The sequence below is a fragment of the Lithobates pipiens genome, unplaced genomic scaffold (genome assembly GCF_037356315.1).
Source record: "Lithobates pipiens isolate NorthernLeopardFrog02 unplaced genomic scaffold, aLitPip1_a1.2 Scaffold_22, whole genome shotgun sequence".
In the NCBI taxonomy this organism is placed as follows: domain Eukaryota; kingdom Metazoa; phylum Chordata; class Amphibia; order Anura; family Ranidae; genus Lithobates; species Lithobates pipiens.
In genome coordinates, this window is record NW_027507784.1 from 28,180,192 (window position 1) to 28,197,894 (window position 17,703).

General features: G+C 45.1%; 1 protein-coding gene across 9 annotated transcripts; it reads left to right on the forward strand.

Moving 5' to 3' along the window:
- The first annotated feature begins 441 nt into the window (after positions 1–441).
- Positions 442–17,332, forward strand: FUS (FUS RNA binding protein). Of its 9 annotated transcripts, none has more exons than XM_077447172.1 (15): positions 442–569; positions 5,491–5,515; positions 5,602–5,765; positions 8,390–8,552; positions 8,644–8,924; positions 9,005–9,185; positions 10,899–10,933; positions 12,159–12,194; positions 12,714–12,853; positions 12,952–13,081; positions 13,300–13,401; positions 14,655–14,790; positions 14,878–14,975; positions 15,356–15,512; positions 17,099–17,332. In XM_077447172.1, exons 1-15 carry the CDS (start codon positions 557–559, stop codon positions 17,136–17,138), a joined length of 1,701 nt encoding a protein of 566 aa, XP_077303298.1. In that variant the 5' UTR covers positions 442–556; the 3' UTR covers positions 17,139–17,332. The 9 variants fall into 9 exon arrangements, with proteins under 9 accessions (XP_077303298.1, XP_077303299.1, XP_077303300.1 ...); XM_077447173.1 differs by having other exon boundaries at positions 13,300–13,386; XM_077447174.1 differs by having other exon boundaries at positions 12,747–12,853.
- The last annotated feature ends 371 nt before the right edge of the window (positions 17,333–17,703 follow it).

The following is a 17,703-nucleotide window of genomic DNA, read 5'->3' on the forward strand; positions in this document are numbered from 1 at the left end:
ACACTGAGCCCTTTTCCTCATAGATCTGGTCCTCAGCCATGATGACCTGAGTGTGAGAAACAAAATGGCGCCCATGTTGTGTGCAGGAAGGAAGGAAGCCATTGTCCCTCCTGTGGGGTGTGGAGGGCTCCTTGTTTGAGGGATCATTACAGTCACACATGATGACGTTGGTAATGCTCTATGTGATATGATCTGTACTGATTGTATCTGATATTATACTTTCATATTACATTGTTTTATTATCACCATGGCACATTGTACGGCGGAATAGACCACCCCCACCCCCGTGTATTGTGCGGAATTCATGGTCTATGAGCCGTGTTTTGTCGCCATGATTAATAATACATACATTCATTGTTATGTATGTGGGGTGGGGAGGTGGGGGGTGGGTGAGTATCACACACGGTGGGCGTTTTACCCTCCCTGTCCTCCCCCTCCCCGGGCGGAGGAATGGACTAGTCCGAGGGCTGATAAAGCGCATGTGCGGCTCCGCCCCGGTCAGTGCGGCGCGGAGAATCATCACGAGAACTTTTTCGTATTCCATCAGAAGAGAATAATGGCGACCAACGGTATGTACCCCGGGAGGGCGCCCCGTACATTGTGGTGAGGCGGGAGGGTGGTGGGGATACATTTCTGTATAATCCGCTCTGAGGTACGTGATGGCGCCGTGATTTGGGGCCCTATCACCGACCATTACGGGTTATATATCTTTGTTTATTATTTTGGGCCGGGTATGGTGTCGATGTGGGGAGATGGAAGTGCCCTCCCTCTCTTCCCCGGGGAGGTCGCGGTCTCCCGGTCGCCATTCTTTGTCCTCGCGGGGGGACTCGGCGCCATTTTGCGGCGCGGCCATTCCGCAGTGTGGTGGGCGGGGCTACTTAGAGAGAGAGAGGGGATGCGGCTGTTGCTAGGTAGAAATGGCCTGCGCAAGCCTGCCTTTGTGTGTAGGCCTGGAGGGATTGCGTTAAAATTGTGACCACGTGATCATTCAGTGATCTATGGTGGGGGATGTTCTATTGAGCTATTTGTGACCACGTGGTCATCCCAATGATCTATTTTGGTAACATGGAAAAAAAATTGCGTTCTCGCGCCTAGGATACATTTCTATAAAGTTTTTGCATTTAATGTTTAATAATTTGATATCTGGTTGTAGCTAATCTAAATGGGGCTGGAGCCAAGTGCATCTAGTTTTTTTTTTTTTTGGAGGGGTGTAAGGCCCGTCTCATGCCATGAATCACACAGAAAATCTATACAATCCGGGTGCGGTGTGATTGCAGCCCATTCATTAGCATGGAATGCACAGAAACTGGACTGCCTGGTACTGTACCATGTGATCAGTGCGGCAAATGCACTGCGCTGTGGCTGGCATCATAGCGGCAGTGATCTGGGGTGGGGGGGGACGATATCCCCTGCAAGGCCATGCCACCGCATACTGGTGCAGTATGAGACTTGACCTAAAATGAAGCCCATGGCTAACCCCGGTCTTCCTTATTTGCATCCTCCATCTACACGATCCATATTCCCATCATACTCATCCCTTGAATGACCCCCATACACACTATTACAACTTTTGTTGTACAATTTCCTTTAGATTTACCAAAAGCCACATAGTGCACGGGCCTGATGGCATTGACGCTCCTGACTCCTTTCACACTTGGCGCTAAAGCAGCACTTTTTGGCCGCTAGCAGGGAGCACTTAAACCCCCGCGCTAGCGGGCAGAGAAAAGGTTAACCACTTCGGGCCCCCGGACTATTTGGCTGGCCGAAGACCATTGCACTTTTTGCGATTTGGCACTGCGTCGCTTTAAAGTGGAAGTAAACTCCCCTATTCTCTTCAGCCATGGAAGCTGCCAGCTTTGCCTCTGTTTAATCTTCAACTGCTATGGTGCTGCACATGTGATTCGTTATGACACCCGCCATTGGATGGTTTGATAGTTTGGCTGAGAGCACAGCCAATGTGCAGTTAGTATTCCCGGCATGCCTTTTTTTTTAAGGCCGGGTTCACACTGCTGCGGGTGGGAGATCCGGATGTGATTCGCACTGCAGTGCAAATCACATCCGATCTCCGTAGCGATGCGAGTTCAGCCATACAGATAGTATGGCTGAATTCGCATCGCTCCCGCCGCAAACTCGCACGGGACCGTTTTTGGTCCGCAGCAGAATCGGATCGCATGGGGGTTCACACCATGCGATCTGATTCCTGTGCGAGTCTGCAGATCGCACTGCGATATGCGAACTGATCTGGGGGTGTCATTAACATTTCATTGACACTCCCAGCAGTCCGCATAGGGCAGTGTGAACTGCCGGTGGGAGGCATGCGATGCGGGAAAACGCCGCGGATTCGCGGCGTTCCCGCATCGCTATGGTGTGAACCCAGCCTAACTGTTTAAATCGATGGGTTTACTTCCACTTTAACTGATAATTGCGCGGTCGTGCGGCGTGGTTCCCAAACAAAATCTGCATTAGCGGTAAAGCAGCACTTTTTGGCCCGTGAGCAGGGACAATTTAAACCCCGCGCTAGCGGCCAAAGGGTTGACTACTTAAGCCCCGGGGCCATTTGGCTGCCCAAAGACCAGACCACTTTTTGCGATTCGGCACTGCGCGGCTTTAACTGACAATTGCACGGGCGTGCGACGTGGCTCCCAAACAAAATTGGCCTCCTTTTTTCCCGCAAATAGAGCTTTTCTTTTGGTGGTATTTGATCACCTCTGCGGGTTTTATTTTTTTGAGCTATAAACAAAAATAGAGCGTCAATTTTGAAAAGGCTCATTATTTTTACTATAATATCCACAATAAAATATAAACACTTTTTTCCTCAGTTTAGGCCGATATGTATTCTACATATTTTTGGTAAAAAAAAATCAGTAAGTTTGGTTTGCGCAAATGTTATAGCGTCTACAAAATTGGGGATGGTTTTATGGCGTTTTTATAAAAAAATTTTTACTAGTAATGGTGATCAGCTATTTTTATTACTGCGATATTATGGCGGACACTTTTGGCACGATTTTGGGGCCATTCACATATTTATACAGTGAACAGTACAATTAAAAATGCATTGATTACTATGTAAATGTGACTTGCAGTGAAAGGGGTTCACCACTAGGGGTGCTGTAGGGGTTAAGTGTGTCCTAGGGAGTGATTCAAACTGGGGGGATGGGCTACTTCAGTCAAAACACTGATCACCCCTCCCGATTGCAGGGAGCTGTGATCCGTGTCATGAGGAGGAATAGGGAGATGCTTTTTTTTTCCACATTAGCATCTCCCCGTTCTTCCTCTCCGTGAGATGATGGTGGACATGGAGTCCGTGGGACCTGTGGTCACGGTGCACCCACAGGCTGACTCTTGAAGGGCAACGTACAGGTATGTTAATCTGCCTGTATGCGCCTTTCTGCCGCAGGTTAAGATGCACATCCGGGGATTATTTTAAAAATGACTATACTCCCCACTGACATCACCAATTGGGGAAGGGAGTTCCACATCCTTATTATACACGATTTATATAGCGCCAACTGTTTACGTAGCGCTTTACAATATATGGGGGGAGCACAATTACAGTTCAATACAGGAGGGTCCGGCTCGTAGAGCTTACATTCTAAGGGGAGGGGGGTGATGGTAGAAAAGGTAATGGCCGCAGAGAATGTTTTGATGGGGGGGGGGTGGTTCAGAGTCTCCCCGTGGTTCTGAAGCGTTGCACTGTTTTGTGATCTCTAGAATAGAAACGTTTGGATGGTGGTTGGTGTTCTGGTGAATATCTATGTATAACTGGCTACATGAGGGGGGGGGGTGATGTCACTTCTGCGCATGCGTGTAGCAGACACGGTTTATGGAAGGGCTCTGAAGGTCCGGCACGGTGTACACTGGTGACATTGCCGGCTCCATACACTCCATATCTCCTAAACTACACGCCTAATAGATATTCACAGTACTTGCAGCAGGCAGTCCTTGCTATAGACTTGTCTGTAGGGACAAGTGGTAGAACAGTTTACTACCTCTACATTTACACCGATGCGGGGTATTTTATCCACGCATGGAATGCTGGTTTCCCGCACTTGGATCTGGTGTAAACCGGCCATAAAGAACAAACTTCAATACAGCAGGAAGTCGCACACTGACGTTGGGTCCCATACATCTTTATTTCAAGCAAAGCACATGACTGTCCTGCCTAGGACCGCCCCTCTAACATCTCGCCCAATCCGGGCTTCATCACATTTCTGTGGTCAAGCCTTTGTTGGGTGAAACGAAGGGGCGGGGGGTGTGCTTTGTCCGGTTTTAATAAAGTTGGATGAGATGTGACGTGGTGACTTCCTGCTGAGTTTGCGGGGTCTGATTGGGCTTTTGTTCAGCACCTGGAGTGTGAATTTGAGGGATTGTTATAGGTTTGGATCAGTGGTGTCCTTACATATATACTGTGATTTTATTTATATTGCCTTGCAATAATTGCACCCTCCCCCTCCATTGATGGATACATACTGAGACCCAGCAGGTGGGGCCTCTATTTTATATTCAGTGATGAAAGGCTCCCTCTCCTGGCTGTGTCTGCACATTACAACACTGCAGACTTTCACGGGCTGCTCTGAGAGCTCTCTGTAGAAGTCTATTGGGATGTATAGAACGGGTTGTAAAGCCTCACTGCTGTAATCGGCTTCCAGGTTTCCTTGTCAAAGCTTAATAGAAGATTGGCTGCCATGCCCAGCCACACCAGATTGTGCTCTCCAGTTTTAGTAAATCAACCTCTGAAAGGGATTTTTGACATTCTTTGGAGACTTCCTTTGCAATGTCTATATTCCTGCTAGGAGTACAGATCACCCCTAGGAATGAATGAGGCAGCACTGTGTAGGCATTGAGTCAATGGAGCACCCCTCCCCCATCTGTTCTGTAGCAGAGATGTGTCCTGTGTGATGTTTGCACCACCTCAGCGGAGGACCTTTTCAATGCTGGAACCCTCATACACTTCTGTCCCAGAAACTGCATCCGGCCGGGACCCCCCTCCCCCGATGGGTCAGTGAGGGATCCGTCTGTAGGTGAAGTTCTCATTGCACATGGTAATAAGCTGAAGGGTTTTAGTACAGCTTAGTTGATAGATTAGAAGGCCTTCTGGAGCACAGTCCTTTCATGCTTTTTAGTGCAGTGGATGGAAACGTTGACTTCGAAATAAGAGAGGTGGTGAGAAACCTTCTTAGAATGGAAAGTCTTATAGAAGTTCAGTCATCCCTGAAACATTCCATGCAGGCTACAGCCCTGAATTACACAATTCCTGGATGTCTCCAATTTGCAGCACAACTTCCTGTGGGCTGAGCACATTGGAGAAGCTCCGGAGTCTTCTGGTTGCCCAGATGAAAAGCCACCGGCACCACTCGAGTTTTATCAGTGAGGGCTGGAAGTCTGACTTGGGTGGGCATTACAGAGGTCACATGTGAAGGGGGGGGCTGAAGATTAGTTTATTACCCGACCTTCAGCAGTAACCCTTTTCTTTCCTATTTTCTTTTTCAGATTACTCACAGCCAGCTGCCCAAGGGTAAGATATATTTTAACTTTTTACTATTTATTACTGTTATGTGGTGGTTTGGTTTTTGCTCATGTATTTTTATTTTTTGTTTTAAGGTATGGGTCCTACCCATCTCAACCCGCACAAGGCGGCTATTCCCAGCAGGGCAGCCAGTCCTATGGCCAGCAGGGCTACAGCGGCTATGGGCAGTCTACTACAGGGTCATCTTCTTATGGACAGAGCGGAGGGTACGGCTCCTCCTATGGACAGGAGCAGAGCTGTAAGTATAATGCTTTGTGAAGGGAATAGTATGTAGCATTAATTGTGGAAATTGGTTTTATCCAATTATAGTATGTCTTATAAAATATGTGAACCCTCACCTTGTAAAACAATCCTTTCCATTTAAAATAGAAATGCAAGACCGTGTGTGTGTGTATATACAGGCATACCCCACTTAAGTACACAATGGGGTTTACTAAAGTTGGAAAGTGCAAAATCACTCGCTTCTGCATAGAAACCAATGAGCTTCTAACCCCAGATTGTTCAATTAAGCTTTGGTAATAAAACCTGGACGCTCATTGGTTCCTATGCAGAAGTGAGCCTGATTTTGCACTTTCCAACTTTAGTAAATAAACCCCCATTGTGTACTTAAGTGGTGTGTGTGTGTATATATATATATATATATATTATAATTTTTTTTGTATATAGATCAAAATTATGGAAACCAATTAAAAGAAATTGTTTCCTGATGGTGTTGGACTGCCTTTCTATATCGGCCTGAATTCTCCTTGGAATTGACAAATATAACTCTTGGGTGGTGTAATCTGATTGGACCACCACCATGCTTTACCATTGCTACAAGACGGTCCTGTTCATAAGCTTGTTTGTAAACATAAACATGTGCAGTGGTTGGGAACCGTGTGAAGCTCACTCAGACCATACTGGTCTTCCATTTATCCATATTCCCCCATTTATGGGTGTTTCCACACTATCTTCTTCCAGGCACTACAATCTGACTAGTGGTTTGGCAATTGTAGTTTGCCTGTGAATGTTTTGCTTACGAAGTTCACTCTGCAGATTTTGTGGACACAGGCTGTAGAAGACGGAGCTTGAGCTTTGCTGTGACTTTTGCAGCAGTTTTCTTACTCCTGGTCAGGTTCCTGCAATGTCTTTTGGTCAGTGGACCGTGCTTATCAGATGACGCTTTCCCGGAATATGCATATGCTGTCCTAACCCTTTTTTTTGCATGCTTTGTGACGCCGCAAATTGGCAACTTAAGTCGAGGCACCAATTTGCCCTCTTTGAAGCTCTGTAAGCTCTGACATGACTATTACTAGCAGCACTCGGTGAATGGTGAAAGTGGGGCGTCTCACCTGGGAGCTCCTGTCTCACCACACAGCGGAAGCAATGCGTTACATCGCTTCCAACACAAAACGTGTCACGTTCACACCTACAAATCATGTCATGTTTCCTCATTTTTATCCATCCTCCTGTTTGTCAATTCCTAGGAGAATTCAGGCCATCTTAGATCTTTTTTTTTTTTTAGAAGTGATCATGTGAACTGTCCCTAGTTGCATAAGGGGTGGGGTTGTCAGCACAAGTCTAAGCAATGGAGTACAGACTTGTTTCAATAGAAAACAAAGAAATCCCACCCATCAGAATGAGTGTTTTTTCATGCCTAGTGTGGTCAGTTTGGGATAGGAAAGCAGGGGCACTGGAAGGATCACAGGGTATTAAAGGAAGCGATACAAAGAACAAAATACTTTCATTCAAATACAAGGCTATCTCTATTTGTGTGGATGAAAGTATATTTTATGTAAACAGTTTTTTTGTAAATAACCCATTCAATTCAAAATGGCGCTGAAAGACAACACATTTCTGTAATTGAATATAGATACTATATTCAAATATAGATGTAGAATAGTGTATAAATCAAACATCATCTCAACTTCAAATCAGTATTCAGTGTGAAAAGTGCAATGTATATCCAAGTCCATAAAGTCAGTATTTCAAAAAGGCAAAAAAGTGCATGTGCAAACACAAATCTTCAATGTCCACAGGACGTGCGATAATCAAAAAAAACGGCACAAATAAACATCAGTACTTGGTGGAGGAGACCAATTACACATCATCATCCCCCAGTGGGTCTAAGGGCGCATCAGATCTAATCCGATTCCGAATCTTTTTAGAATGTTGGGTACATGTGCAGTATATGGTAACGGTGGATTGGAATAACCAATGTTCGCCCTCTAAGTAAATATCTCCATTTACAACTCAAAAGATGGAGATCTCCATAGAGTAGTATTTCAGTAGAATCACTTTTGACAGCAGCAACTTGCCTAATAAAAAAACAGAGTAGTCGGCATCAATCTAATCAGATCACATGACTTTCTCAGTAAGTCATGTGATCTGTGGCGCAATGTTTTGGGCAGGTGACTTTTACTTCCGGTCATGGCCAAGACCAGAAGTCCATGATTGGAGCGATGCCAACTACTCCATGATTTTATATGCAAGTTGCTGCTGTTAAATGTGATTTTACTGAACTACACGGTAAAGATCTTTCTGAGTTGTAAATGGGGGAGTCTAAGGGGGATAATTGAGGGAGAACTTTGTTGATTCCTATCCATCGCTATTACCATATAACCCAAGTGTATCTGGGGGGTGGGGGTCAGCAGAAGTCCGATCATTTGAGAATGTCGGGCTGATTTCTCTGCACGACTAGAAAACTTTTCTGCTTAGTATGGTCACCTTGTATTATGAAAGCAGAGGGACTGGCGGGAACACCAGGGATTTCACTCAAAGGAAGCAATACAAGAGAACGGGATAGTTTCTCATACAAGTACATCATGAAATGTTGGGTTTATGTATTTAACATTTAGCTCATTGATGTGTGTTGATTCACAGCTGGTTATGGCGCTCAGTCGGCTCCAGGATACAGCGCTGGTAACTATGGCAGCTCCCAAACTTCCCAGACCCCCTACAGTGGAGGACAGCAGCAACCACAATCCTCCCAGTCATCTTATTCCAGCTATTCCCAGCAGCCTCCAGCCAGCAGTAACACTGGAAGGTGAGATTCTATTTCAGTGTCTTTATTGGGCCCCATACCTCATCGTTGGGTGGCAAATCATCAATTGTTTACCTGTTCCTTTGTTTTCCAGCTATGGCAGTGGCTCTCAGTCCTCCTACCAGCAGCAGCAGGGCAGCGGGTATGGACAACAATCCGGTGGTGGAGGAAGCGGAGGTGGTGGTGGATATGGTGGAGGTCAGCAGAGCAGCTATGGAGGAGGTGGCGGCGGCGGCCAGTCCAGTTACGGAGGTCAGAGTCAGGGCGGATATGGTGGTGGTGGTGGTCAGCAGTCCAGCTCCTATGGGCAGCAGTCCAGCTATAATGCCTCCCAGGGTTATGGCCAGCAGCAGCAATCACAGTACGGTGGTGGATGTAAGTCTGCATTCTCCATTACAGAAGGAAGGTAATGTTGGTATGAATTCTCAGTTTAACCTTGCCTAATGTGTTTTCAGCTGGAAGTTACGGCCAGGACTCTCCTCCCATGGGTGGTGGAGGCGGCGGCTATGGTGGTTCCGACCAAGGCAGTTATGGCGGACAGGATAGAGGCCGAGGCCGTGGTGGATTCGGTGGTGGGCGTGGAGGCTTTGACCGAGGCGGCAGAGGAGGACGTGGTGGAAGAGGAGGCGGCATGGGGTAGGTGTTTAACCATGGGCAATTGTGTGTGTGGGCGGAGCTTGGCTGGATGGTGATGACTGCGTGGGATAAGAGCATTCGGGATGTTGCTGCAAAAAACAAAACCTCCTGTTTCTGGTGTTTGACAACTGATTCCTAAGCACTGACAACTCTGACCTGTGGCTGTAAAGAGAGGAACGCGTTTCACACGGCCTGTGACAGGATGGAGCTTCTATTATCTCTGTAGAGGTTAAAAACAAAATGCATAAACAAGTTTCAGTTTTAGCAGAACGTCTAGGCAGGGTACCACCCAATGTGTGTTATCAGAGGTGTTACAGGTCTGACAAAGGTGTTTACCACCTCTTACCAAACGGTTCTGCATTGCTAGGGTATAAAAATGGTGCTATGTACATTAGTTTTCCTGTGCCTGGTAGATGACTGACTTCTACACCAAAATGACGTACTGAGGTCTGGTATACTGGTGTAGCAGTTCTCACAACTGAATGTAGCCATAAAACCGGACATGGTGTGTCAAGATACTTCTGGAGTCTGACACGGGGTGTGTGCATAGATACAATCAGGTATGAAAAAAATGAGGGTGATCAGGACCCAAGCGACTAACGTGTACACGGGATTTGTGTGATAACACGTATTATGAGATGAGTTTCGTAATCTGCACAGCTGAGACGAGATTTGTAATCTACAGCTATGAGACAGGTGTGTGACCTCATGTATACAGCTATCGGACTAGGGGTGCGCGACCTCATGTATACAGCTATCGGACTAAAGGTGCGCAATCTCATGTATACAGCTAACAGACCAGGGGTGTGTGATCTCATGTATACAATTGAGATGAGGGGTTCGTGATCTCGTGTATACAGCTATGACACGGGTTGTGATACCATTGTATACAGCTATAAGATGCGGTGTGTAATGTATACAGCTATGAGACGAGGTGTGTGTGTGTGATATGTATACAGCTATGAGATGAAGTGTGTGTGATGTATACAGCCATGAGCCTAGGTGTGTGATAACATGTTTACATCTATGGGGGGAGGGGTATGATGTACAGCCGTGAGACTGGTTCTGTGTGGAATTCTGGGGGGGGGGTGTGATGTGATCACTTGCAGTCAGGGGATGGGGTTAAACTGAGGGCCCTGAGCAAGAGCAATGCACAGCATGAGGGGTAAGTATGGGGGAAAAGCAGAGATAGGAATACAACTGCCAAAATCATGTTTGCTGTGTTGCTCTGCTTTGTGTTAACAAATTCTGCATTTTATGTGCTACAGGTTTTCAAGGTCTCGTCAGCTTTCACACTTAGCATTTTATCAGCACAAATTTTATATATCTAGATAGAAGATTAGCAGTGACAGACAATCTATATAAGAACATTCTGTGCACCATTTATACACCATAAATATATATTATGCTCTGTTGCTTACAGTCCTATGCAAGCCAAATGGTACACAATCCAGAATGGAAATCTCAGCTAAAGAGGTGTTTGCACTGATGCGTGTTGGTTAACTTTTTAGTAAATTAGAGGTCAAACTGTCAAAAAAAAAAAGCCCTAAGTGGCTGAAGGTGAATAAAAACTTTTCACATGCAGAAAAACCAAAGACGCAAGTGTGTTAGTTGAACAGAATACTAGACAAATGTGTGTGACGGAATAAAGAACTTCTGTAGCCTCGGGAATCACAAAACAAACCTTCAATTTTCTTCTAATTGTCTTCTCAGCGGTGGTGAACGGGGAGGATTCAGTAAATTTGGTGGTAAGTGAAGAGTTGAAATCAACCAAAAATTCTTGTTACTGTTCATATTTTTTTTTTTATGGTTCATTCATAAATGGAGTTATCTGGGGGTTAGGCAGGCTTCATCCCACTATCGGTGCCTCTGCACTCAGTCCTCTATACTGGATACATTGAGTACATTTTATCCCACTATATATAATATGGTTTGAAGCCTACGGTAAAAATTGCTGGGGGGTTCTGGTTAATGTTGGGGATGTGGGAATTTGGTAAATGCATGATATGCAGGATAAAAAGTTCCACTTGGTAAGAAAAACATGGAAGTGTTGCACAAGGGAGACTGCTATCCAGAAAGCCTATGAGATGCGTCTTCTATCCACGGTTACCAGGTATATACAGCACAACCTCTATGGTGGTAATACAATATCACTGGGTAGAAATATACAAAAACTAGAAGGTATTTTAAAAAAAAGTCCGGTGAAACTTCAAAATGGAAAAGATCTTTTAAAAAAAAATGCACGGGTGAAAATTGGACAAGCGGTGTGTAATGTGTATGAAAAAATTGGACGGAAGCCGTGTGTAATAGATGTGTACAACACATTGGGGGTGAGCAGTGTGTAAAAAAGGGGGGGTGAGCAGTGTGTAATGTGTAATAAAAAATGGGGGGAGAAATGTGTAATGTGTACAACAAATTGGGGGTGAGTAATGTGTAAAAAAGGGGGTGAGCAGTGTGTAATGTGTATAACAAATTGGGGGCAAGCAATGTGTAAAAAAGGGGGGTGAGCAGTGTGTAATGTGTATAACAAATTAGGGGTGAGCAATGTGCAATAGATGTGTATAAAAAAAAGCGAGCAGCGTGTAATGTGTACAAAATAGGGGCGAGCAGTATGTAATAGATGTGTACATCCATGGATTATCATTACAAATGGCTCATGTGCGTTCATAGTGTGTATTAGGGGTACAACCTATCCTTATGTGCTTCAAACCTAAATGCACGGTCAGATGTCTGCTCCTGAAAGCGCCTGCTTTGGGGGGGGCCTGAGAAAATGCTCCGTAGAGATTATTCCTTATGACTGAGAAGGCGCGGTGTGTTGCCAGGCACTAAGAATGGATAGTCTGAGCGTTCATGTGGGTGGTCTTCATGTATTGGTGGGCTTGTGGTGGTGGGGGGGGAGGGGTGTATGTGCGTCTTGTCTGCCCCCCAACTTTTCTAACACTAGCTTTTTTTTTTCCTCTGCTTTCTCAAAAGGACCACGTGAAGGCGGGCCTCCCAGACATGAAATGGGTAGGTTTTATGAGAAATGTTAAAATTACACAGCCCATTCAGTTTAAAATAAGAAAGGCAAAGCATTTGTGTAGATGTAAAATGTATTTAGTGTTATAGGTGATCTCACACCCTCTGTTCTCATCTGCATACAAGGTGCTTAGAGAGCACAAAAGGGCAAAATAAAGAACAGGATACCTTTTTAATACCCTTGCATGGTACAGCAGGCACATATCAGGAATATGAATTGTTGGGGTAGTATACTTTTTAAGAGGATGTAGCACTAGATTATGTATGTGTGCAGCCATTCATGTGTGTAATGAAGGGAGCAGTCAGCAGCCACCCCTGCCTATTACATGATGAATGCAGAATAGGCAGGGGGTGGTCATGGGAAAGCATGTAATAGGTAGGATTATCATTTAGTGCGGCCGTTAAAGAACATGTAATGGGCAGGGAGCATCCATCTGTGTGTAATAGACAAAAAGGCTGCCATTGAGTGTAATATAATGGAGTGTTACTAATCAATCATTTCTTTAACAGGTGAACAAGATAACTCAGTCATCTCTTTGACAGGTGAACAGGATAACTCAGACAACAACACAATTTTTGTGCAAGGCCTGGGTGAGAATGTGACAGTGGAGGCCGTTGCTGAGTATTTTAAGCAGATTGGAATCATCAAGGTGTGTGTGATTTTCGCAGCTCTAATCCGGGTTCTAGAATGGGTGATGAGCTCTTCTGACATCGGTGACTGATGACACAATTTTTTTTCTTTCTGTAGACAAACAAGAAAACTGGGCAGCCCATGATAAACCTGTACACAGACCGGGAGACCGGCAAACTAAAGGGAGAAGCAACTGTTTCCTTTGATGATCCTCCATCTGCCAAGGCTGCTATTGACTGGTTTGATGGTGAGTTTCTGGGAATTTCATGGTCTAGATCGGTGATGGTGAACCTTGGCACCCCAGATGTTTTGGAACTACATTTCCCATGATGCTCTTGCACTCTGCAGTGTAGTTGATCATCATGGGAAATGTAGTTCTAAAACATCTGTAGTGCCAAGGTTTGCCAAAACTGGTATAGATGGTTTTTCTTTTTGTTGGTTACTAAACTTTTTCTGTTTTTTCAGGCAAAGAATTTTCTGGAAATCCGATCAAAGTTTCATTTGCTACACGGAGAGCCGACTTTACAAGCAGAGGAGGTGGAAACACCAGAGGTAGAGGACGTGGAGGTCCGTTTTTAAGACCAAACTTTCTTCCACTTTTTTTATTTATAAATCTAAAAGTATTTTTTTGCTTAATTACTTGTAACCCCCACCAAACATGCCTTTTTTTTTAAAGACCTTGGGGAATAAAATGGTGACTTACAATTTTTTTGTCATGGTATTTGCACAGTGGTTTTGCAAACGCAATTTTTTTTTGGGTGGGGGAGGACTTTAAAGTATAACAGCAAAACTTTAGTTTTGGATAGTGAAGAGGGATTCTAAACCTGTCGGCTTTTAGTGCTGTGTCCCTATTGAGATTCACCCTCTTTCTCCTTTTTACAATTGAAAGTAGAAAAACATCCCAAACTTTGGGTTGCAGAAAAGTATTAGAGGAAAAATCTTCAACGGGGACACTAGTTCTGGTAACCTGGGGGGGGGGGGTCCCCAAGGAATTCCTCACTCTATGGGACAAGTGTGGGGAAATCTCCACAATGGGACAAAATGTGACCAGGGGTCGTCACCCTCCCTTACTCCACAATGGAAAATACGTTTTGGCCATAGTTCTACTTTAATGAAAGTAAAAACATATATACCCAAATTTTTTGTAAGATGTTGAGTAAATAGATACCGAACATGCCTGTGAAATGGCGACAAAATAAGATGCTTAATCTCCATAGGGCGACACTTTAAGAAGGTAACCCTTAAAACATTTTTTTTAGAGTTGAACTCCTAGCTGCCCCTGACGCTGCCGGTGCCATTGTTAAGACAAGGGCTTCCTGGTATAGGGAGGAATGTGATCTGGTCAGCAGGCCCAAACACTGTCACATGTGACATGCCCTCTGTTTAAGCATCCAATAGGATTTTGGGATTAGAGCGGTGTTGCACCTGGTATCGGTGGGGTATATCCCCCATTGTAAACGTTAATGTTGTCCCAAGTATTTTTTTTAACATTGAGACCTGCAGCTCCCCTCATTTCTAGCTATCTTGGAGACAGTTTCTGCCTTCTTGACTTAAAGATTGCATTAGTTGAAAACAGTTTGTTATCTTGGAACCACACAGAGTTAATGTCAGTGTTACAATGACAGCACCTTACTGCCAGCGATTTATGGGGTTTTTAGGCCATTAAACAGACTACCATTAAAGCCCACAGTCATGCTGCTATGTATATGCATACAACCCAGCAATACCCAGCTAATCCATTTCCAATGAACGTGGGGTTGAATGTGGGAGCCCTTGCCTTGTTCTAGTATTATTGCTCAATAGTTTTTTCTTTGCGCTAGGTCCCATGGGACGTGGAGGGTTTGGTGGTCCCAATGGTGGAAACGGCAACCGTGGAGGTGGTGGTGGAGGAGGAGGAGGATTCCCCAGTGGTGGTGGAGGACAGCAGAGAGCTGGAGACTGGAAATGTCCCAACCCGTAAGTTGGGTTTACCTTGCAGATGTGCATCATGACATCACTGTGCAGAATATAAACCTCACAGATGTTTCTGATTCATTCCTGCAGATCCTGTGAGAACATGAATTTCTCCTGGAGAAATGAGTGCAACCAGTGCAAGGCTCCCAAACCCGATGGTCCCGGAGGACCTGGAGGTTCACACATGGGTGAGTGTTTCCTAGTTGCCTGCTTACCAAATCACACATCTTCATTTAGACCATTATTTCCTAATAGCACCATCGGGGTCAGCTTTTTGCAGAACAAGTTTAATAGGGGGCTCATTTTATAACAGAGCAGATGTCAGCCCATTTATAAATTGCAAACCACTTGTGTTGGCATGGCTGGACCCTACGGAGTTCTTTAAGTTCAGAGCCAGTCTATGTACCTGACAAGTCACTAGCTCAGGTGCGTCATCTGGCCCTTTCCTTAATTCTGAGAACACTACTAAACTCATGTCTGGGTTATGAGCACTAAGAAAATGATTGTTTGCATGGTGACTATGAAATGTGTAATGTAGCAAATCACTTAACGTGCGGATTTCACTCAGGTGGAGGTGGATTTGGCGATGAGAGACGAGGTGGAGGAGGACGTGGTGGTTTTGATCGTGGTGGTTTCAGAGGAAGGGGAGGTGACCGAGGTGGATTCCGTGGTGGTAGAGGTGGCGGTGACCGTGGAGGATTTGGACAAGGCAAAATGGATTCCAGGTAAAATGTTCATTTCAACCCAGCTGCAGTTTACACCAAATGTTTTCAATGTAGAACACAGAAGGCTAGGTTCGCACATGTCCGGTTCAAATTTCCTATGCCGCTCTGATTCAGATGAAAGTTTGAGTCAGCAGCTTACCCGAGTCTTTTAACACTAGCTGGTTATTGTGCAGGTCGGGAAGCCAGCTGCCGCATCTCTAACAGCAGATGACTCGGCTGTCAGTGGGTTTCTCTGCTGAATGTAAAAAACACATTGCATGCAATAAAATGTGTAACGCTTGTGGGTCCCCGCAATCCATACCAGGCTCTTTCAGGTGCACCGGTTGGCAACGTTACTGGGTGGTAACATCACTGTTGCTTCACCATAATGTATCGCCTAAATGTGCACTGTTTAGAGTGACATTGCCGCTTCAGCCAGTCACATCGCCGGGGCACACAAACCCAGAAGCTACTCCCGAGAGATGTTGGCCATGGGAGCGGTGTGCCAGCGCCAATTCAGGCCATTGCATACTAGCTCATTATGTTTTGGTCTTGCAGGGTTTTTGGAGGTTTACAACCTGTTTAATGTTGCATAGCGTGGCAGGCAGACTGCAGAAGCCTTTGCTGCAATTGATCTACATCGGGGGGGCTCTTTGACACTTTTTGAATGAGTAGGGGTACAATGATGTACCCCTACTCATTCACGTGGGATCTGGGAGCTTCCAGATTCTGATGAGCCCCATACCCAACAACCACCACTCAGGGTTGTGGTGGAAGAGGCCCCTTGTCCAAGGGACAAGGTTTCCTTGAGGGGGGGGGGGGGGTGGTAGGTCATTTGTCCCCACCCCCTTCTGCCTCCCAGGTTGCGTGCTCAAATATATGGGCCTGGTACAGATCTTGGGGGACCCCATGCTGGTTTTTACTTTTGGCATGGAGGTTCCCCATAATCCATATTGGATAGGAGTTTGGCGGGATTTTTTTTATTATCCTTGACTGTTTAAAACGGATGTGTTTCCATAGAAGGCAATAGCGTAGAATTCATATCTGGACCACACCGCAGTGATCAAAAAAGCAGGACTTTTCAAATTTGCAGTGACTTAGCACTGTTACACTGTGTCGTTCAGATTGTATGCAGTTCAAAACGCATCCAATTCATATATATGAACTGAGCCTAAAGCAGCACTAAAACCCACCAATTTAAGTCCCCCGTCCCCCCCCCCCAACCACAACGCTTACATTCAAGGCATGCTGTGAACACCTCAGTTGCTTGTGCTCTCGACTGAACGGTCAAGCGGTCTAATCGCTAGTGGTATAGCTGATTACATGTGCAGCACTCTGGGGCCTGCAGATCAATCCTAGGATAAGAGAACAGCTTCCTTGGCTATGAAGGATTTAGTTCATGTGTTTCAATGACTTTAAAACCTGATCCATGAAAAGGTTTTGCTGAATTGCTGCAAACAAATTGCCTCTTTTGTATTGGGTGGGAAAGAAAAGCTGTGCGATTATCTGGCAATGCTGGAATGGAGCTGTTAAGTGAGATTCGGCATTGCTGATTGCCTGGTGATTTGTTCTTATTGGCTCATCTGATTTTTTTTTTTTTTTTCCAGGGGTGACCACAGACAAGACAGACGTGAACGGCCATACTAGCTGTGACGCATGTTTCTAATTTTTTTTTTTTTTATTTGTTTAATTTTATACATATTAAGCTGTATCCTATGGATCCTTCTGAATTGTTCTCAATTTATGTACTTTGTATTACCTCCGCAGTGCGCTGTCAATTTTACCTGTCTTTGTAAAGTACTTGCCATTAAACAGATGACTTTGTGTGTACATTTCCATAATCCCTTGTGACCCGCCTCTGATTTCATCGGAATATTCATCTGGTCACGCTGTATAGCGGATCTCATGAATGGTGATTGCGTTTTGGAGTATGGAAAAAATGGAAATTTAGGATTACAAGTAACTTTATTAGAAGTCCTAACAATAGGGGGACATTTTTGAAATTGTGACTTGGCTGATTTGTACCTGTAGAGGGGGAAATATTTAAATCTTTGCATATGAATGTTGAGTGCAGAGAAGCCATGGTGTCCCCCATCGGATAGTGTCCGCTGTGTAGTGTGCATGCGCAGGACAGATTCCAAAAATGGCCGAAGAGGCGCGTCGCCTGCGCCGTGAGTCCAGGTTCTAGCCCCACCATCCAAGTGGACATAGA

What these genes read in the sequence shown, in the direction of transcription:
- FUS (XM_077447172.1), top strand. An exon ending in GCCAGCAGTAACACTGGAAG is followed by an intron (nt 8,553 to 8,643) that starts GTGAGATTCTAT and finishes TTTGTTTTCCAG; the next exon opens with CTATGGCAGTGGCTCTCAGT. An exon ending in ATCACAGTACGGTGGTGGAT is followed by an intron (nt 8,925 to 9,004) that starts GTAAGTCTGCAT and finishes ATGTGTTTTCAG; the next exon opens with CTGGAAGTTACGGCCAGGAC.